The sequence below is a fragment of the Hemiscyllium ocellatum genome, chromosome 34, assembly GCF_020745735.1.
Source record: "Hemiscyllium ocellatum isolate sHemOce1 chromosome 34, sHemOce1.pat.X.cur, whole genome shotgun sequence".
Lineage (NCBI taxonomy): Eukaryota > Metazoa > Chordata > Chondrichthyes > Orectolobiformes > Hemiscylliidae > Hemiscyllium > Hemiscyllium ocellatum.
Genome location: NC_083434.1, coordinates 11,315,948 through 11,338,764, shown reverse-complemented (window position 1 = coordinate 11,338,764; position 22,817 = coordinate 11,315,948). Strand labels below are relative to the sequence as shown.

Genomic DNA, 22,817 nt, shown 5'->3' with positions numbered 1-22,817 from the left:
TTCTTGTTCAATAATATCAATGCACTGTTATTTCCTCCTTATATCCTTTGATCAGTTTCAAATCTACGTTAGCTTGGGTGCTGTGTTGATCTCTTATCCATTCTCTTTCCCAAGGCTGTAGTTGTGTATGCATTGTTTACTAATGTTTCTAGCCTGGCTGGTTCTCTGATCTTCTTCATATCTTTTTTCTCGGTTATTGTTACACTCAGTGATGTTTAACTGGAGCTTCTGAGATAGGAGTTGTGTTCTTAGTCATCCAGCCTTCAATAACTCTAATAATGCCAGTCTCAATCTTCAGTGGTGATCATCTCTGGATTGATTTGGAGGTGCCGGTGTTGGATTGGGGGCATAGAAAGTTAAAAATCGCAACACACCAGGTTGTAGTCCTACAGGTTTATGTGGAAGCACTAGCTTTCGGAGCTGTGCTCCTTCATTGGGTGGTTGTGGAGTATAAGACCATAAAACACAATTTATAGGAAAAGTTTACAGTGTGATGTAACTGAAATTACATATTGAAAATGAACTGGATTGTTTGTTGAGTCTCTCATCTTTTAGAATGATTTGGAGGTGCCGGTGTTGGACTGGGGTGTACAAAGTTAAAAATCACACAACACCAGGTTATAGTCCAACAGGTTTAATTAAAAGCACACTAGCTTTTCAGAGTGTTGGGTGATTTTTAATCTTTTAGAATGACCATGTTGGTTTTGGTTCTTTCATATGTAAATCCCAGAACTTATTTGAAGTTACACTCTCAAGTGAACTTTAACAACAGGAGCCACGTCAGCCCAGATAATGCATTGAAGGTGTGAGGTGCCCTGTGTACCCAATGTTGAGACTGATTCTAATCTAAAAAAGGGATTTACAGAATCTTACATGGGTTCATACAGCAACATAAAAATTTAAGTCTGCAAGATCAAGGTCACCTCACAACTTGTGGGTGTATGTGTGCGCGCGCACGGGGGAGGATGTGAGAGAGTGAGGCAGTGTAGTGCAGTGGGGGGACCTGTAGTGTGACATGAACCCAATTGAAGCCATCCCCACGGGGACCGTACTTGGCTCTCAGCCTCTGCTTGGCCACTTTGCATTGTTTCTTGTCCCGAAGTTCGCCTTGGAGGATGGTGCCTGAAGGTCTGAGATCAAATGTCCTGGACCGCTGAAATGTTCTCCAATGGGAGAGAACATTCCTGTCTGTTGATTGTCATGCAGTATCCATCATCCACTGCCTTAGCCTCTGCTCAGTCTCGCCAACATAGCTTGCCTCAGGCTATTCTTGCCTGCATGCTAGACAATGTTGGCCAAGTCAAGGGAGTACCTACCACATACATGGTGGGAGGTGTCCCCATGTACAATGGAGGTATTGGTGTTGACACTCTGACACATCTTGCAGAATCTACCACAAGGTTGTATGGTGTTGTCCTGAAAACTGGGCAGTTTGCTGCAAACTGTGATCTGTTTGAGGTTTGGTGGTTGTTTAAAGGTGAGAAGTGGAGGTGTGGGGAAGGTCTTGGCAAGATAATCTCTGGTTTAATAGTGAGACTTAAGGCTTCATTCTTTTTGATGGTGTCTTGACTGTACGCACACCTCACTTAGTTTCTCCATTCGTTCAAAGATAGTAGGGTGAACTTATGACAAGAGTAAAATCACATTCACAGCACATATCTTAAATTGCTCACTTGCAAATTGCAGACTTGGTCTGAGATTACAATGTCCCGAATGCCAAGCATTGAGAAGGTTTCAGATGATTCTATCACTGCATCTGCGGTAATCTTATGTACATTCTTTACTTCAACAGCAATGATAATAATGAAGACCTTAGTTTTGAACTCTAATAAATCCATTCCCAAGCACACTCATGGCCTTGGCAGAAAAGATGGTAATAATGTTTCTAGGTTCTCAGCTGCTCATCACATGTGAAACACAACTGTTAATCATTTAAAGACAGTCATATGTATGTACTGAAATCCTTGGTGACCACACTGATATTTTGTAATGCCTAGTATTGCAATTCTTCAGATTGGCTTGTTGCCAATAACAATAAAATGTCTACACTGCTCAAGTACTGAAATATCTTGACCATTCTTACAAGCAGAATTTACCTATAGTATAATCTGCATCAAACCTCTGCGCTTCCCAGATTTTTACAGGTTTCATTCTGTAGTCAGTTGATCATTTGCAACTTTGGACATACAGACTTCAACCTCTGCAATGAAGTCAACTCCGTTTCTCAGCTGCACTTGCTGGTATTCTTTACTCAGACCTGCTGTCCTGGTACTTCGACATGTAGTCAGTTGTTAAGTCATAATTCCTTAGTCTCAAACTGAACCTGGATAGCATCTTAGTTGTTTCTTTCACAGTTAGGTCAGTGATCGATGATTTATAGTCTGTTGCTATTTTAAATTGTAAACCAATTTGCCAAGCAGAAGGGCAGAAAGAGGGACACAGCATTTGCTAGATGGAGATTGCAAAAGATGTACAGGCCAAGAATATCTATATATTTACATATAGTCTCTTCAGTTTAAGATTCACTTACTCTTTTTTTTAAATGTAGACCCCCTAGATTTTACATTAATATAATTTGGGTCCATTTAATATTAATAATTGTTTACTTAATTTTAACTTGATCTTTTAGATCCAATTAATTACTGCGATTACTTATGTATTCGTTTTGACCTTGGCTATAAGTCATTTAGGATCTCCTTGCCACCATTGAAATGACAAATTTTCATCAAATGCCACTGCCATTCTGTTCATTAAATGTTTACAGTTAACAGACCTCCCCCGTTCTGTGCACACGCACCTTACACCCCACACAACTGCACTGCCTCATTTACTCACACTTCTTATTAAAGCATTTACAAACTGGGAGATTGTTATTTTCATGGATCACACAACATTGCCAGTTTGATAAATGTCTTTTCATGGCCAACATCCATTTCTAATTTTTATCTGTCATTTTATCCTATTTGATAACTACTGTCCTATTTTAGATCTGACAATCTATCAGTTTCTAAAGATGCAAGCATATAGCACCTACATTTCCCTGCTAATCATGTTCACTTAAAAGGTTGCAAAACAAGTATAAAACATGTTTCGCCTTCCACAATTTATTCAAATCTCACCACATTTTCAGTGTGTTTTCACTGACCTGTATTAAACTTAATGAACCGAACTTTTAACTTATGTCGACTGGCCCAATTTTAAAATACAGAGGAACTTTGAATATTGGAAATGGGCAGGGAGTAGTTAATTTGGTTAACTGAATGCCAGATAACAGTTTAGCCAAGCATTGGGACCCTACAGTCTTGCTGGATAATCCGATATTCGGATTATCAAATGCTAGATAATCGAGGTTCCTTTGTTATGCTTACATTTCACTTTTCTGCAATCTATCCTGAATACAAGAAAACTTTAAAAGCAATTACTTTTATCGTTTTTGAAGCTTGCACTGTTTGTACAAAACTTTTAATATCTACTCCTTTTCTCAGCTACAAAAACAATTATTCTGTCAAATTTACTGATCGTACTAAACTTATAGTGGAGGGATATCAGGAGGCAGCATGGGATGCTTATATTGACTGGTTGCAAAAATGTGTTTTTAGTCTCCTAGTCCCACAGAATCAAAATGTTTATTTATTTATCTTTTGAGCAGCCTCCAATCATCCCCTTAGCAAAACTAGATATGTTGTTCAAAGACAGGTACAAATGGGAAGCATATCTCAAAATTACAATCGAGAGCTTGTAATTGGCATTGAATCTTTATGTATTAACCAGACAGTTTTCCACAATTACCACATTTTTACTTACAGGTCTGATGCCAATAGATCAGTCACAGCCAAAAAGACAAAAACAAAATTGCCTTCACAATCACCGATTTAGGTGAGAACTGAATGGTGCGGATTCAAAATTCCTTTTTGGGACATCACCTATGTAACAACAGTATTAACTTCATGAGGTGCATAGAGGTTGCAGAGTGGTAGGAAAATTGTTCAACCACGATGGAGTGAGGAGTTATAGCGGGCAATCAGTTACAAGCCTCACTCTGGAGGAACAACCCTCACCAGGAATACCAAGCTCATGCTCTTCATTTATTCCCAGACAAAAACTACTACATTCACATTTTCACAAATAGAGGTTAGTGTTGCTAATTCAACTATTCAGACTAGCTTCTCTCATCTACATCTCTAACTTATTGGGGCATTTGTAGTTTATTCTACTACAACCAGACTGGAAGTAATGTCCTTGGGGGAGTTCTTGCTACTGCTGTTGGGGACAGTTTAAACTAATGTGGCAGGGGGTTGGAAATCAGAAGAGAAGACAAGTAGAGGTCGAACCTAGAGACTGTAAGGTACAGGATCATGACGTTAGCATTACCAAGGGGAAGAGTAGGCAGAGAGCAGATGAACACAAAGGAACTGGTGGTCTGAGGTGCATATGCTTTAACGCAAAGAGCATAGTGGGAAAGACAGAAGAACTTAGGGCTTGGATTGGTGCCAGGGAGTACGACGTTATTGCCTGGTTGAAGCAAGGGCATGATTGGAAATTAAATGTTCCAGCATACAGGTGCTTCAGATGGGACAGGGAGGGAAATAAAGGGGGGAGGAGTTGCATTGCTGGTCAGGGATGATATCACGGCTGTGCTAAAGGACAACACTATGGAGGGCTTGAGAAGTGAGGCATTGTGGGTAGAGCTGAGAAATAAGAAGGGTACATTGTTGGAGCTGTACTACAGGCCTCCCAACAGTGAGCATGAGGTAGAAGAATAAATAGGGAAACAGATTATGGAAAGAACTGGGGGCAACAGGCTGATGATGATAGGAGATTTTAATTTTCCCAACATTGACTAGGATACACTTAGTTTCAAGAGGTCTGGATGGGGCAAAATTTCTAAGGAGCATATACAAAAGTTTTCTGGAGCAGTAGGTCAATAGTCCAACTAGGGAAGGGGACATATTGGACTTGGTGTTGGATAATGGGCCATGCCAGGTTGTAGAAGTTGCAGTGAGGGATTTCTTTGTGGAAAAGTGACCATAATTTTGTAAGTTTTAGAACACTCGTAGACAAAGATGAGAGTAGTCCAAAGGGAAGAGTACTAAACTGGACCAAAGCCAATTATATCAAAATTCAGCAGGAGCTGAGAAATGTAAATTGGGGACAGCTATTTGAAGGGAAGTCCACATTTGGTATGTGGGAAGCTTTCAAAGATAGGTTGAAGATAGTGCAGGATAGACGTTTCCCTTTGAAAACAAGGGATAGGAAAGGCAAGATTCATGAACTGTGAATGGCAGGAGAAATTGTGCGACTAGTCAAGAGGAAAAGGGAAGCATACATAAGGTCCAAGCAGCGAAGAACAGAACAGGCTTTGGAGGAATATCAGGAGAGTAGGACCAATCTTGATCGAGGAATCAAGCGGTTAAAAGGGGTCATGAAATAACTTTAGTGAGCAGAAGTAAGGAGAATCCCTACTCATATATGAGCAGCAAGAGGGCAACTAGAGAAAGGGTTGGTCATCAAAGGATAAGGAAGGAAGTTTGTGTGTTGAACTTGAGAAAATGGGTGAGATTCTCAATGATTACTTTCAATCAGTGTTCACTGAGGATTGGGAGGTGATGAATGCTGAGATTAGAGATAGAAGTTTATTTACCCTGGATCATGTTGACATAAGGTGGAAAGGTGTGTTGGGTAGGCTAAAGAATATTAAGGTGGACAAATCCCTTGGACTGAATGGAATCTATCCCAGGTTGCTGAGGGAAGTGAGAGAGGAAATAGCTGGGGCCCTGACAGAAACCTTTGGAGCATCCTTAAACACAGGTGAAGCGCCAGAGGACTGGAGAGTTGATAATGTTACCCCCTGTTCAAGGAGGGTAGTAGGGATATTCCAGGTAACCAGTGAGCCTGACGTCAGTGGTAGGTAAGTTGCTAGAGAAGGTACTGAATCTATTTATATTCGGAAGAGAAAGGTCTTATCAGTGATATGCAACATGGTTTTGTGTGGGGAAGATCATGCCTTACAAACTGAATAGAATTCTTTTAGGAAGTGACCAAGTTGAGAGATGAAGGAAGGACTGTTGAGATGTCTTATACATGAATTTTAGTAAGACATTTGAGAAGGTTCCCCATAGCAAACTAATGGAGAAAGTGAAGTCACATGGTGTACATTGTAATCTAGCCAGGTGGAGAAAGAACTGGTTGAGCAACAGAGGATAGAGAGTTGAACAGAGTTTCTCGAAATGGACAAAGGTGACCAGTGGTGTTCCACAGGGATCAGTGCCGGTGCCACTGTTGTTTGTGATATATATAAATGATCTGGAAAAAAGCATTGTTGGTCTGATCAGTACGTTTGCAGATGACACAAAGATTGGTGGAGAAGCAGAAAGCATAGGAGACTGTCAAAGAATATGGGAGAATATAGATAGACAGGAGAGTTAAGCGGACAAGTGGCAGATGGAGTTCAACTCAGGCAAATGTGAGGTGATGCATTTTGGGAAGTCTAATTCTACAGCAAATTATACAGTAAACAGAAGAGCCTTGGGAAAAGTTGATGAACAGAGAGATCTGGGAGTTCAGATCCATTGTACCCTGAAGGTGGCTGCACAGATGGATAGAGTGGTCAAGGCGGCATATGGTATGCTTGTCCTCATCGGATGGGGTATTGAGTATAAGAGCTGACAGGTCATGTTAAAACTGCACAAGACTATGGTTTGGCCGCATTTAGAATACGGTGAACAACTCTGGTCGCCACATTATCAAAAGGATGTGGACACTTTGGAGAAGAAGTTGCAGAGAAGGTTTGCAGGATGTTGCCTGGTATGGAAGATGATAGCTATGAAGAGAGGTTGAGCAGGTTAGGATTATTTTCATTAGGAAAAAGGAGATTGAGGAGGGACCTGATTGAGGTCTACAAAATCATGAACGGTATAGACATAGTTTTTTCTCAGTGTGAGGGATTCAATGACGAGGGGTCACGCGTTCAAGATGAGAGGAGAAAAGTGCAAGGGGGATACACGTGGAAAGTACTTTACACAGAGGGTGGTAGGCGCCTGGAACACATTGCCAACAGAGGCAGGAGAGACAGGCACAGTAGATTCATTTAAGGTGTGTCTGAATAGATGCATGAGTAGATGGGGAGAAGAGGGATACAGATCCTTAGGAAATGGGTGATGGGTTTAAATAGTGGATTTGGATTGGCACAGGCTTGGAGGCCAAATAGCCTGTTCCTGGGCTGTAAATTTTCTTTGTTCTTTGTTATTTCTACATAGGGACCTTGATCAAATGGGTCAATGGGCTGAAAAATGACAGATGGAGTTCAATTTGCTTAAGCTGAAAATGTGTTGCTGGTCAAAGCACAGCAGGCCAGGCAGCATCTCAGGAATAGGGAATTCGACGTTTCGAGCATAAGCCCTTCATCTTGCTTAAATCTGGGTGTTGCATTTTGGGATAACGAACATGTATACAGCTTATACAATTAATTATAGGGCCTTGGATAGCATTCTAGAGCAGAAGGACCTAGGTGTGCGGGTATATAATTCTTGAAGTTTGCATCACACATAGACATAGTGGCTAAAAAGACACGCTTGCCTTCACTGCTCAGTCCTTTGAGTTGGAAAGTCATGGTGAGGTTGTATAGGACATTAATGAGACCTTTTCTGGAATACTGTGTCCAGTTCTAGCCGCCCAGTTATAGGAAGGATATTATTATGCTGGAGTGGTTTTAGAAGAGATTTACCAGTGGAAGTTAAAAAGAAAGGCTGGGACTTTCTTCACTCGAGTGTGGGAGGTTGAGAGGTGATCCTATAAAAGTTTATAAAATAATGAGAGGTACAGATAGACTTAATGGTCTTTTCCCTAGGATGTGGGATTTCAAGACGAGAGGACACATTTTTAAGGTGAGAAGAGAAACATTTTTTAAAAAATGAGTGGCAAATATATTTTTACACAGAGGGGTTAGCATGCGGAATAAACTTCCTGAGGCAGTAGTGGATGGGAGCATAATTACAACGTCCAAGAGGTATTTGGATAAGTATATGAATAGGAAAGGTTTGATGGATATGAGTCAGGAGCAGGCAGGTGGTACTAGTTTTGATTGAGATTATGTTCGGCATGAACCAAAGAGTCTATTTCCATGCTGTATGACTATGACTCTAACATATGTGGCAACCAATGGTTAGCAACTGATTTTAATTCGACTTCCACTTACCTTTTCAATTACCCCTTGACCTAGACTGTTGATGGCCTTGAGTTTCCGTTCAGATAGAGCTGGATAAAACTGAATAGTGTTTTTCTGAAGAAGGGCTAGAGGAACAGTAATCAAGACCTGCCAAGATAACATCCAAAGATAAGTCAGATAATGGAGACACTGTAAACCACTAAGAAACTTAAAATAAATATTCACAATAATTTTTTTAAAAATATACAATCTAGAAGAGATTTGTACAATTTGTATGCTGAGTCTGCTGACGCTATGCATGAAAAGATCAAAGTCCTAAAACCTTAAGGAAGAGTCCAGAAAAAAAAATCCAAAGGTAGCCCAATTCCTGTGCACCAGAGTTGTTACCATTTACACAGCTATTTATATAAAAATAAAGATTGAACAATCTGAGGCTCTGTTCGCTTAAAAAAAAAAGGAAAGCTGAAGAGTAGTGACAGAGTTTTTTTTTTAAGATTTTGAAAGTATATACTCCATAAAGCATTTCACCTCAGGAAGATCAAAGCTTTGGGTCATCAAAATAAATTTAAAATCCCTTAGGGAGTTCATGATCAACCTATTTTGTCTGAAGGTCAGTTAGAATGTGAAACTTGCTGCCACAAAGCAGTAGTAAGGAGAATGCCATAGATGAACTTAAGGTAAACCAGATAAATGAGAGGGGGGGGGGGGGGGGGGGGGGAAAGGGAGAAAAGAATTTAAGTGAAACAAGATAAACACATCAATGTGAAAGGAAGAGACGCTTCTGGAGATATGATCATACGAATGATAGTTGGAGAAAGTTCATGTGAGGTATAAAAACAGCATGAGCCAATGAGTCAAATGGTCTATTGCTGTGTTGTACTTACTATGTAATGGTAAGCACCATTTTCAAAACAGGAATTTAGAAGGTGCAAGAAACAACAGTTTCAAAAGATGGCAAAATTTGCAAGATGCTATAAGATATTGGTTCAATTATTTTTTTTTAGCTTCTCAAGATTCTAATATTTGTGTTATGCTGTATGGAACAGTAGATCTGTATTGATAAACGCATCCCAATCAAAATCTCTACTTCAGTCTCATTTCTCCTTTTTCAAAAAAAGTTATATTGAAATATGCAATCTTTAATTTTGGGAACAGAATGCTTCTCATTTCAGAAGAAGGGCTTATGCCCGAAACGTCGATTCTCCTGTTCCTCTGATGCTGCCTGAACTGCTGCGCTTTTCCAGCAGCACATTTTTAAGCTCTGATCTCCAGCATTTGCAGTCTTCACTTTCTCCTGCTTCTCATTTCAGACATCTATTGTCAGCATTGCGCTTTTTCTGGCTGAGGAGCGCACAATGAGTAAAGGTCTGAAGTTTCATACCAGATACAAAAGCAAACTCTTTCCCTCCATAGATGCTGCCAGACATGCTGAGTTTCTCCAGCATTCTCTACATTTGTTTTGGATTTCCAGCATCCACTGTATGTGGCTTTTATGGAGTAGGTAGTGCATCTTTGCTGCTGCTTCTTGATTGCATAGGTGTGCTATTTCCAACATCAACTGTGCTGCAGCCTTCCTGATCAGGATTGCCAAGTTAACACTGAATTCAAAACTATTTATGCACTACAGGTTCATGTTCATCATTCCAATCTCACTTCATATATGTACTACAACTAAGATCAACAGAAGTAGACCATCACATTACCACCTAGGTTGCCTAAATGACTTCAGTTCAAAAGTCATTCATTGCATAGGATACATTTTAGAGTAGATAAGGAGATACCAACTTTGGAAAGTAACACATGGCTTGTTTCCTCAACAGTCAACACTTCATCAAAAAGTACACTTTTAAATAGTACACACAGTTTAAATAGTAGAATATGTTTCTCAATAAACAGTTTACTAAACTATCATGCTTTTTCATAAACGTTCCCAATATTCTATTGTAAAACTGGATAAATCTTGCCAACTTCCAGAACAATTGTTATCAAGTTGAAGGCACTTTAAGAGAAAGTGAATGCCGTTCTGAACTGACAGTTTACAAGCAACTGTGTATATGACTAGATGGCAATCCCAGAGTGTACTGGAAAATTGAAAAGATGTAATATTTGGCTGTGAAACAGATACCAGAGGTTTGGTTACTGTTTTGACAATTTAAACTGATTAAATTTGAATTGTTATGTCCCATACCACCAAAACCCAATAAAGTTTGAATTTATTGTTTTGCCAACATTGAAATAATGTGACGATCGACATTGGGGGTATAAAAATGTAGGCATTTTGAAAAATGATCAGAGACCAACTGCCATCGAGACAGATCCAAGAAATTAGTAAACACTATCAAAAGGTACCTTTTCACATGAAACATACTCTCAGTAAAATGAAAGACGAAGACCCAGGGAATTCAGCAGTCAGAGAGTGAAGCCCCAGAAGACAACAGTAGCTGTGTGGCTTTGAAATTAAGTTCATGCAATTGTAATAAGTGTCTTATTGGGACAGCATATTGTTATAGTGTTGGAGGTAAGTAATAAGCAGTTAAGACAAAGGGGGCTTAGAGTTGTAAATTGTTGTTATTTGATGTTCACTTCTAGAGTTAAAAATAAATTGATGATATTTTCTTTAAATAGTGGAATTTGGGAGTTCTCTATCACTCAATCAGGTGAGCTCTTCTGTGGGTTTGATTTAATTAAGAGAGGTTCACAGCTATGTCATAGTGAGATTTCTGAAATTGAAATTGTGCAAAGTACACAAAATCTTATGTTCAGAGATCCAGATCAAGGAACATTTCTTCCCTGTAGGGCTCTGCAGAAATTGATTTCTCCTTTTTTTTAGGCTTGGAGCTACTTGGTCAAGTTCACATTACAATTTCATTCTATTATAGTTTGTGCACAAATCCCATGTGAGGCAGATTTCATTTTCAATAAACTGCAGATGAATTCTTTCCCAATAACGGGTACTGCTTATCTCAGAGACAGAATCATAAGACCAATGGACCCTCTTGTCTGCATTGGAAGCCAATGTAATAGACACCTGATTAGTACCATGGCTCTTGTCAGTACACCCTACATCCAATCTCCAGGAAATGCCAGCCTTCGTATATAACACTATGCTAATTAAACTTTCTCTTCCTCTGGAAGAGGTCATAAATTCATATATGACACAGCTCAGAGAATAGGACTGGAACATAACGCTAGAGTAACTTCATGGATACCTCAATCGCACTGATTTATTCATCTGTAAATTGGGATAATTATTCCCTTTTCTCCAATATACAAATAGATTATTTACCATTATTGTTTTACAATGAAGACAGATAGTTTCTATTCTACTACTACACCATAATCAAACACTTCATTCCTCATAAGTGGACTGATGAGGAAAACCATTGTGGTCAGATCATGTGGTAGTTTTCCAAAAAAATTTAAGAGCTGAATACAACTAATATTAAGAAATAGAGATTTACCTTCTGAGTTGTCCATAACATTCCATTAGCTGTCCCAATGCGAATGTCATCTCCTGAGTAATTAATGGTCTGCACCTGTAAAGATAAAAAAAAACTCTATGATTAACCTGAAACATAATAATGGACATAAAACATGGAACTAACACTAGGAACAAACTGTAAAAATAAATCTGCAATGCACTGCAGTTCCTAACCCTGAAATTAAATTGCAGTCCTTGAATTTATTTTTGGTATTCCATTGCACATTAACGACTCCTCTACATGATCACAATCTATTAGACTTGAACTGTTAATGGTTTCTCTCACTATAGATGCTGCCAGACCTACTGAGTTTCTCCAGCACTTTTTATTTCATATTTCCAGCATTGGCAGTATTTTGTTTTTGTTATTGAAGAGAACTAATGTTTGTTATCCTCCAAGTTATTCATGTTTGACAATATTCTCACAAACTTTCATTAAGTCATTATTACAAATGTCACAGAGAAAAAGGCAACTTTTGGGATTTTGGAGTAGATAAAAACTGATAAAGGAGTACTTAAAATCAACATGAAACTTAGACTGGGCAGAAAACAACCTCTGTTTCAAAGGGAAGAGAGAGGATAAACTCAGACATATTGGCTATTAATCCACCTTAGATAAGGAGTGACGCAATAAGGATTGCAAATGTTATACAAGCATTCTATCCTCATTCTATTAAAGGGAAAGACAGGGAGACAGACTCATCTGAACAGACACATTCAATGTGGGGAAAACAGTCAGGGATAGTAGTTTGATAAAGGTGAAACTAGTCCCATAGCTACAGGGACTCACTCCTGGCCAATTTACACAGAAACATACAAGTGAAATCATAGAAAGTTTGAATAAGGTCACTTGCCCCATCATGTCTGAGTCGGCCCAAAAAAATGATTCTCCCAGCCCAATCTCACTTTCCAACAACTGGTTCACGGCCCTTCAGGTATGTGGAGGCCTCTTAATGGACTAAAAGATTCCGTCTTGACTGATTTTTCAGGCAGTAAGTTCCAGAATTGTGACACCCCCCGGTCAAAAAATCTTTTCATCTCCCTGCTAACCCTTCTATCGATCATTAATCTATGCTCCCTGGTCACTAACTTCCCTAAGGTAAAATGGCCCTTGTCTACACCCTTCATAATTTTGTACATTTCAAGCAAATCTCCTTTCAGCCTTGGCCCTGAATTATATGGAGATTCTTGGATATTTTTGACCCTGCAATCATCCAGACAAGAGGCAAATATTCCCTCGTACTCCCACTCTTGACTTGGGCCTTGCGAATAGTGGAGAAGTTTTGTTGATAAGGTGACAAGTTACTTACTGCAGGATTCATAGCTTCTGACCTGCACTTATGACTGCAGTATTTGTATGACTAATACAGTTCAATTTCTGGTCAATGGAACTCCAAGGATGCTGAAAAAGGTGGATTTAGTGACGATAATGCCATGGAATGTCAAAGTAAGTGGGTTAGATTCTCTCTTGTTGGAAAATAATGATTGCCTGGTATTTGTTGGTTAATGCAATTAATAGAGTAGTTACTTCCTCGTGCAACTATTTTAGCTTTGTCCATATGCGATGCAAACACATTAGCCTGTGATCTCATGAGAAGATTTGCTTAAGAGTTAGAGATGTACAGCATGGAAACTGACCCTTCGGTCCAACCTGTCTATGCTGACCAGATATCCCAATACAATCTAGTCCCACCTGCCAGCACCCAGCCCATATCCCTCCAAACCTTTCCACTCATATACCCATCCAAATGCCTCTTAAATGTTGCAATTGTACCAGCCTCCACCACTTCCTCTGGCAGCTCATTCCATATACATACCACCCTCTGCGTGAAAAAGTTGCCCCTTAGGTCTCTTTTATATCTTTCCCCTCTCACCCTAAACCTATGCCCTCTAGTTCTGGACTCCCCGACCCCAGGGAAAAGACTTTGCCTTTTTACCATATCCATGCCCCTCATAATTTTGTAAACCTCTATAAGGTCACCCCTCAGACTCCAATGCTCCAGGGAAGACAGCCCCAGCCTGTTCAGCCTCTCCCTATAGCTCAAATCCTCCAACCCTGGCAAACATTCTTGTAAATCCTTTCTGAACTCTTTCAAATTTCACAACATCTTTCCGATAGGAACAGTGGCCAAACCAATGTCCTGTACAGCCGCAACATGACCTCCCAACTCCTGTACTCAATACTCTGATCAATAAAAGAAAGCATACCAAACTCCTTCTTCACTATCCTATCTACCTGCGACTCCACTTTCAAGGAGCTATGAACCTGCACTCCAAGGTGTCTTTATTCAGCAACACTCTCTAGGACCAGTAAGTATATTAGTCCTGTTAAGCTTTGCTTTCCCAAAATGCAGCACCTCGCATTTATCTGAATTAAACTCCATCTGTCAGTTCTCAGCCCATTGGCTTGCCATGACGAATGTTGGTGTCTATAAATGTGTCAATCATTGGGGGACACTTTTTTTGCTAACTTATGCTTTTTTTTGAGTTAGTTTAAATACTGATGTGTCTAAAAAATTAACGTTTGTGCGTGTTGGATGTTTAAATTTACTGGAAGAATAATAATTGATGATATAAAGTTATTCTTACTTTGATGTTAAGTGTCCAAATACCCCCTATGACAACTCAAAACAGAAGATATTGTTACTGTATAATTGCATCACCAACAAAAGGAGCTGGTGAGAATGGGAAAGAAGCCACAAAATCAAAAGTAGCCCTTAGGCAAATCAAGAGGAGCCCTTGAGAAAGGATTATTATTTTTACTCTTGAAAATACCTATAATTAAGACTCAACTTCAGCTCAAGATGGATTTAAAAAGGGAAGGAGACAAAAAAGAACAGCTAAAGTATAATAGTTGCTGAATATCTGTCATTGGCAAACTATTTGAGTCTGTAATAAAGGATGTACTGGCAGAGCATTTAGAAATATGTAAAGTATGATCAAACAGAGTTACAGCATGGTTTCATGAAGGAGAAATCATGTTTGACAAAATGTACGAGAATTTGTTAAGGAGGTAACAAGTAGGATAGATAAAGGGGAAGCAGTGGATGTAATATATTTGGATTTTCAGAAGGCATTTAATAAAGTATCACTTGGATTGAAGGTACTTTTTTAGCGTGGATAGAGGACTGACTAACTAATACAAGACTAATAGCTAGGATAAAGAGGGCACTGTCAGGTGGAAACCTGTAATTAATGAAGTGTCACAGCAATCATCACTGGGCCCACAATTATTTATAATAAACATTGACTTGGATGAAGAATGTAAAATAGTCAAGTTTTGAATGATACTGAAAGGATAGATGGGATACCAGGTGAAGACGACAGACTCTGCAGACAGACAAGTTAAGCAAGTGAACAAAAACTTGGCGGATAGAATGTAAAAAGTGGGTAAACATGAGGTTATACACTTTTCCAGGAAGAATAAAGGAGCTGAATAATTATTTAAATGGAGAAAGCTAGCATACAAATTCAGCAAAAATGGAAGGAAAACAGAATGTTGGTCTTTACTTTAAAGGGAACAGAATAACAAAGTAGTGAGATTTGGCTAAAACTATACAATTTCCAAATTCTTAAATGTCAATCTTTAAGACATGCATTGAATTCTGTGATCTAGCTGACTGAACACCAATTTGCTTGTGGCTCAGGGACTAATCCAAAATAAACCTGCTGGTTCTGCTTTTTTAAAAATAACCAACCTTTAAAATATATCCTGTTATTACCTTTATCAGTATGATAAGCTGCAAGTTTTTGGTACTCAATTTTTGTTTTACAAATGGAACTGCCATTTAAAAACAGAAAACTTACTGGAGTATTAAGTCGAATGTCCAGACCATCGCCAAGTTTATTGATGATGGCAGAGTAACCTGATGTGAAGAGAGTATGATCACCTGCAAACTGGGCAAAAAACTCATTGTGATCCCAGGAACGTGCAGACACCTGCAACAAAAATCAAGTCAGTTACATAAAGAAAAAGAAGCATATTTGCATTTTTAAATTTTTTTTCAATTGGATAACCTTATACAGTTATACCAGGAAAATAAATAATAGTTTAGATTAGTGGAGTGTGTTCCAAAGGAAGAACATTAGTGCGATAGTCACCATTTATGAGACCAGGTTTAAAGCACTGACAGAAAAATTAACAAGTTAATGACAGTTGGAAATAAAGAACTGGAAGACAGCAAACCACAGATTTGAGAAAATATGACAGTTGTGCTGCAAGCAAAAACGGCCAAGTAAATATTCAATGAATAAAGGCTAGAATAGTTAAGTTACAAACAAGCTTACTCCAAACGTCTCAGGGTGACAAAAAGAAATATTTAAAGTCAAAAGCATAAAATGTTCATCGAGAATACAGAAGATTCAATGTGAGAAAAATATTTGCAATAAAGTTGAGAAAAAAACTAATGTCCTGACAAAGAATCACAGGATTTGAAATGCTACCTCTACTTCTCTTTCTGCAGATGCTGCCGAAACTACTGAGTTTCTCCAGCGCTTACTGTTTAATGTTTCAGAGTTCCAGCATCTGCAGTTCTTTGTTTCCATCATACAAAATACTAGATGGTAACACAAAAGGGAAGGCTACTTTTTGCATGTGGGATAAACTAAGGGCTAGAAAAAGGAGGAAATCTCAGGTACAGGACATGACTGCAGCATTGAGTTAGTGTTTTGTATTGTTTCCACAGAATAAGATAAATTACTGTTAGAATAGAGGAGTGGTTAGAGATCATTATTTACAACAAAAAAAAGATAAAAACTGTGTCAATCAAACTGCTACTCAAAGTTATCAAGTCACCTAATACAAATGGAATGCATTAAAGACTGCTAAGGGAAGCAATATTGAATACAGCAGAAACTGGTCACAATCTTTCAATCTTCCTTTAGACTTGGGAGTGGTGCCAGAGAACTGGAGGAATAGGGGAAATAAACTTAGTAACCACAGGCCAGTGAAAAGAAAATTACGAGAGATCATTACCAAGAATAAAATTAATTTGAGAAGTACAGTGGAAAGCCTTTTCCTCAAAAAAGGCAAGTATCAATTAACAGACTTATCCAGAAATGTAGGCTTTGGATTAAAGTCACTTAATTGGGTTGGGGGGGGGGGGGGGGCAGTAGTTCATCACTGCTTGATCAGATGTTGGATAGGATTAGTACCTATATTCGGAGAATAACATAGGCCCCTCACAAGCACTACCAGTACTCCTAGAAATCCGTGCTTGGATCAGCTCACAGGCTGTAACTTAATATTTTTGCAGAAAAATGACCTGGAGTTCAGCTTTAAAAATAACATTTGAAGGTTTGGGAGAGAAAATGAGAAACTGTCTCAAGGGGGTCAGCAACTCCAGATTTAAAATAATTGACAAAAGAATGAGAGGGAAAACAAAAATAAATTTACACTGTCCCAGAATGTCCATTCATTTGAAAATAAAGTCTTTGTAATCCATGAGCTTACAGAAAACTACATGAGCATAACATTGATGGAAAATGAACTGAGGAGTAATCACACTTCCCCCTGAATGAAGCCCTGGGTACACACTTCACCACTTGCCTTGCCAAGTCTGTCACAGTCTAGATTAGTGTGGTGCTGGAAAAGCACAGCAGTTCAGGCAGCATCCGAGGAGCAGTAAAATTGACGTTTCAGGCAAAAGCCCTTCATCAGGAATACAGGCAGAGAGCCTGAAGGGTGGAGAGATAAATGAGAGGAGAGTGGGGGTGGGGAGAAAGTAGCATAGAGTACAATAGGTGAATGGGGGAGGGGATGAAGGTGATAGGTCAGGGGGAGGGTGGAGCGGATAGGTGGAAAAGAAGATAGGCCCTCCAATGCATCTCATCCATATCCCTCACCTCCGCCCTCAGACCCCACCTCTCCAACCAGAACAAGAACAGAATGCTCCTGGTGCTCACCTTCCACCCTACCTACCTTCACATAAACCAAATCATTCACCGACATTTCCGCCATCTCCAAACGGACCCCACCATCAGGGATATATTTCCCTGCCAACCCTTTCTGCCTTCCGCAAAGACCGTTCCCTCCGTGACTACCTGGTCAGGTCCAAGACCCTCTACAACCCACCCTCCCATCCTGGCACCTTCCCCTGCCACCACAGGAATTGCAAAACCTGTGCCCACACCTCCTCCCTCACCTCCATCCAAGGCCCTAAAGGAGCCTTTCACATCCATTAAAGTTTTACCTGCACATCCACCAATATCATTTATTATATCCGTTGCTCCCGATGCGGTCTCCTCTACATTGGGGAGACTGGACACCACCTAGCAGAGTGCTTTAGGGAACATCTCTGGGACACCCGTACCAATTTACCACACACCCAACATTTCAACTCCCCCTTCCACTCTGCTGAGGACATGGAGGACCTGGGCCTCCTTCACTGCCGCTCCCTCACCACCACACGTCTGGAGGAAGAACACCTCATCTTCTGCCTCGGAACACTTCAGCCCCAGGGCATCAACGTGGACTTCAACAGTTTCTTCATTTCCCCTTCCCTCACCTCACCCCAGTTCCAAACTTCCAGCTCAGCATTGTCCCCATGCCTTGTCCTACCTGCCTATCTTCTTTTCCATCTATCCACTCCACCCTCCTCCCTGACCTATCACCTTCACCCCCTCCCCCATTCACCTATTATACTCTATGCTACTTTCTCCCCACCCCCACCCTCCTCTCATTTATCTCTCCACCCTTCAGGCTCTCTGCCTGTATTCCTGATGAAGGGCTTTTGTCCGAAATGTCGATTTTACTGCTCCTCGGATGCTGCCCGAACTGCTGTGCTTTTCCAGCACCACTCTAATTCAGACTCTGGTTTCCAGCATCTGCAGTCATTGTTTTTATCTAAGTCTGTCACAGTGTCATGTGGCTCCTTGAGTTAAATTTCACAGCAGTCTGAACCCTTATTCTTCTGCCATCTTCTCCTCCTTGGATCTTACCTCCACCCCTCTCCAAGTGTGTGTGTTTTTGGGCCTCCATTCACCTTAAGATTTCTAGAGCTATTGATCTCTTCAACCACATGCTCACCTCCATGTTCAACACTCTAATCACCATTAAAACCATTACCTTCTCTCACCTGGCTGCTCCCACTGAACAGCCTTTACTCCAAGTCCAAGAAAGACAGCCTGAAAGGAATATGGTGACCAACCACTTTAGCAATTCACCGAATGTGTCAGAGTCACAGCATACGAACAAATGTTTCATCTTCCATCTGCAAATTTAGTTCACTTTTCTAGAATCATCCCGGAATCAAAGGATCTTTTGCCTACTTCAAATCATTTGTTTAAAACCCTTTCCCACATTTTTCCACATTCCCTTCGAACATGAAATGTGCAAGGAACTCATGGATTCCTTTGTCACTAACATTAAGACCACTTGGTTTGCTGCCTCTGCAACTTCCTTCTATCTCTGCTGAAAGATTATATGATGCTCTTACTTAATTTGGCCTTCTGCAACCACCTTCCTCAGGCCAACTCCTGCACCTATTATCTATTTCACTTTGATTTAAAACTTGCATATTTCTAGACCATGTCCATGTTTTTGTTTCAGGAAACATTTCTCTCAGCATCTACTCCATCAAGCCTCTTCAGGGTCTTGCATATTGCAATGAAATTGACTCACCTTCGAGAGCACATAGGCCTAATTTACTCAGTCAGTCATCAGAGAACAATCCTCACATGCTAGGAATCAATCTGGTGAACTTTCCCTGTATTGCCTTCCTTAAATATGGAGACCAAACTGCAATCTGTATTCCTGGTATGGCCCACCAAAACCCAACACAATCATTGCAACACCTCTCTAATCCTCTACTTCAAACACCTTGCAATTAAAGCCAATGTGCCTTCAATTGCTTTCTCTATCAGGAGACTTTTGTGTGTTCCTTGAACAGGCACACTAAATTATTTGAGCATTAATATTTCTAAGGGTCACACCTTTCATGAAAAATTTGCTTTATTTTTGTGATCAAAGTGAATAACTTCAGGGACCAATTACACTCCAACTACCATCTTGCTATCTGTAGCCTGCGTCCTCAACTTGCATTTTTGTCTGGCTTTGTATCAAACGTAGATATGTTACTGTCTCTTCATCCAAGTAATTAATGTAGATTGTAAATAGCCAAGGCCCAACGTATGATCCTTGTGGAACTCGACTAGACAGTCTGAAAATGCACAATCTGTGCCTATATTTGTTTGTTACTAAGACTAATTATCTTAACTTATTCACTCTTTTGAGCCCTGAGGTTACTCACTATGTCTTAAATGCAAGCTGCCCCTTCTGCTGTAAAGACAAAATTTCTCCATTTGCCATACTTCTCTTGTTTCTGCTTTTAAATCAAAATTTATATTAGCACTCTTCCCAAAACCATAACCTTTTGGTGGCTGCAAAAGGCCAAATTTGTTTCATATTCTTGACTAATTTATTAATTTTTTTCTCCCCATTTAATAAATTATTAGAAGCCTTACAGTGCTTAAAAACACTTGGAGTTCAGTTCCAAAGAAGAATCCCATTGGACTTCAAACTTGAATTGTTTTCACTCTGCAGATTAAGCCAGAATGGATTTTCTCAAACACTGCTTTTGTTGCTCATGAACCTGCCTCATTGCAGAATACCAAATCCAAAATGGCTTTTACCACAGCTCTACAATGGTGTGCTTTCAGAAGCAGTCCTGAAAAACATTCTTTCAGCTCATTCTGTATACTACCCATGCCATTTTATTTTCTGATTTACACAATAATCAAAATCCCCACAATTTTCAGATTACTTTTGCTCAAATAATTTGTTTAATATTTTGTATAACTACTTTTCGCAAGTTTATAAACTAGTCCCACCTGCATTGTATGCTTGTTGCCATTCCTAATTGCGACCCATATTGACTGTACTATAATGAACATCTGAGCATAGATCCTCTCTCATTTATGTTATTGTTCACTGTCAGGGGTACCTCTATTCTTTTGTCACGGTCTATCTTTCCAAAATACTGTGTAGCCTTGAACATTTCAACCCTTGGATCACCTTGAAACCTCATTTCTATAATGGTGATTAACCCTACACCAGTTACTCCCTTATTAGTACAGAATTCAAGCATTCCTGGAATAAAATAAATCTGTTGAGGATTTTCTTCCAGAAAAATTTGAGTTCTCCGCTCCAAGCATCCCTTTCTAATTCTCTACCTGAAGACCACCAAAGTAGAAACTTTTAGCCACTGAAAATACAACTTATAATTACTGCAGTTATTACTAAAATCAATGTTATACATCATTGACAATTTTCTATAGCATTCAGATGATTCTTTCATTTTATTTTTACCTGCTGTAGGTTGCTACCACACGCATATTCAAGGTTGCCAAGATGAAACTGCAGCACTTTGGCTTCTAGTTCACTGAACTGGACTCCAGATTCTTGAATAAAAGTTTGGTAGATCTCCTCAATCTTTTCTGCACACAGAATAAAAACTTGTATGTTGATTTTTGCTTTTTTTTTGAAGCCTTTTGTTCAACAAATCAGCTTGTCATTTTCCAAACAAACATATCTTCTCCTCTTCTTCCAATTAAAAGGAAAGATTCAGTTGGTAACACCCCAGTGTACTTCTCAATCACTCTCGTATTCCAAGCCACCTTTCCACACAAATGCAGGAGAAACAACATCTGCTATTTCACCTCATTCAAGCGCTCCTTTCAGATAAAATAGTGACTTTTGAACAGTTTTTTCAACTTAATATATCAATTGTTACTGCTCACAATGCAGTTTACTTTAAACTGAAGACACCAAACACAGTTTGGTCAACTACTTGGTCAGGTACTTCTGATCAGTCTGCAAACATAATCCAAAGCTTCCAGTCACCTGCCATTTCAAAATCTCCAGTTTGCTTTGATGCGATCTTTCAGTCTTCGGCCTCCTGCAGTTTAAATGCAAGATCAAGGAACAGGACTTGATCTGTCAATTCTGAAGAAGACATACCAAACTTCAAACATGAAGTCAGCTCCTCTATCCACAGATTCCCTGACTGTGCCTTCCAGAATTTTCTGCTTTAATTTCAGAATTCCAGCAACTCCAGTTTTTTGGGATATCAAACTGGAACACAGCCAACCATCACTTATTCTAATTCAAGATCAACCAATATTCACTGATGATTAACCCGTGGGAAAGAACAAAAATTTGTATTAGTCCTAAAAATGACATTAGCACCACACATTGACTATTATTCAGTACCAGAGGGAGCAAGTAAGCAAGGCAGTAAGGCAGAAAGTAAGCTGGATGGGAGGATGGGGATGGTAGGGAAAAAGCAATCAAACAAATAATCAATGTTCAAAATGGACTTAACAATAAAAGGAAGGAGGCAGTTCAGAGAATGTTCACTGGGATGATTACTGGTATGCAGGAATTGTTTTAGGAGTAAAGACTAAACAGTTTGGGACTCAACTCACTGAAGTTTAGAAGAATGAGAAGTTTAGATTAGATTACTTACTGTGTGGAAACAGGCCCTTCGGCCCAACAAGTCCACATTGACCCTCCGAAGAGCAACCCACCCAGATCCATTCCCCAACATTTACCCCTTCAGCAAACACTACGGGCAATTTAGAATGGCCAATTCACCTAACCTGCACATTGTTTTGGACTGTGGGAGGAAACCGGAGCACTTGGAGGAAACCCATGCAGACACAGGGAGAATGTGCAATCTCCACAAAGGCGGGAATTGAACCCGGGTCTCTGGCTCTGTGAGGCAGCAGTGCTACCTATTGTGCTACCGTGCCTCCCAAGTTCTCATCGAAACATATAGGATTTACAGGGCATGACAGTAAATGTTGAGAAGATCTTTCTCCCCATGGGAGAGTCTTGGACTAGAGGGCATAGTCTCAGGGGTGTCAATTTAGGACTGCGATGAGGAGGAATTATTATTTTGATTGGTTGAGTGTCTTTGGACTCTTGGCTACAGAGTGTGATGGGCGCAGAGTCCTTGTGTATATTTAAGTCTGAGAGAAATAGATTCTTGACCAGCAGGAGGAATCAAGGATTACAGGGAAAGATCAGGAAAGTAGATATGAGGAATGTCAGAGCAGCCATGATCCTCAAGACTGGCAGAGAAGGTTCGAGGGGCTGAGCAGACTACTCCTGTTCCTATTTCTGTGGACTCATGGCAAGATTTAGAGTAGCTTTTCAATCTTTAAATTCTC

General features: G+C 39.8%; 1 protein-coding gene across 3 annotated transcripts in view; it reads right to left on the bottom strand.

The window, feature by feature from the left end:
• Nucleotides 1–22,817, bottom strand: part of LOC132832323 (lysine-specific histone demethylase 2) — a 112,828-nt gene that overhangs the window by 19,900 nt on the left and 70,111 nt on the right. For all 3 annotated transcript variants that reach the window (XM_060850238.1, XM_060850239.1, XM_060850240.1), the window contains exons 14-17: nt 20,953–21,080; nt 15,453–15,584; nt 11,626–11,700; nt 8,195–8,311 (exon numbers count right to left, since the gene is read on the bottom strand). In XM_060850238.1, coding sequence (XP_060706221.1) covers nt 8,195–8,311; nt 11,626–11,700; nt 15,453–15,584; nt 20,953–21,080 — 452 coding nt within the window. The remainder of the gene's footprint in view (nt 1–8,194; nt 8,312–11,625; nt 11,701–15,452; nt 15,585–20,952; nt 21,081–22,817) is intronic.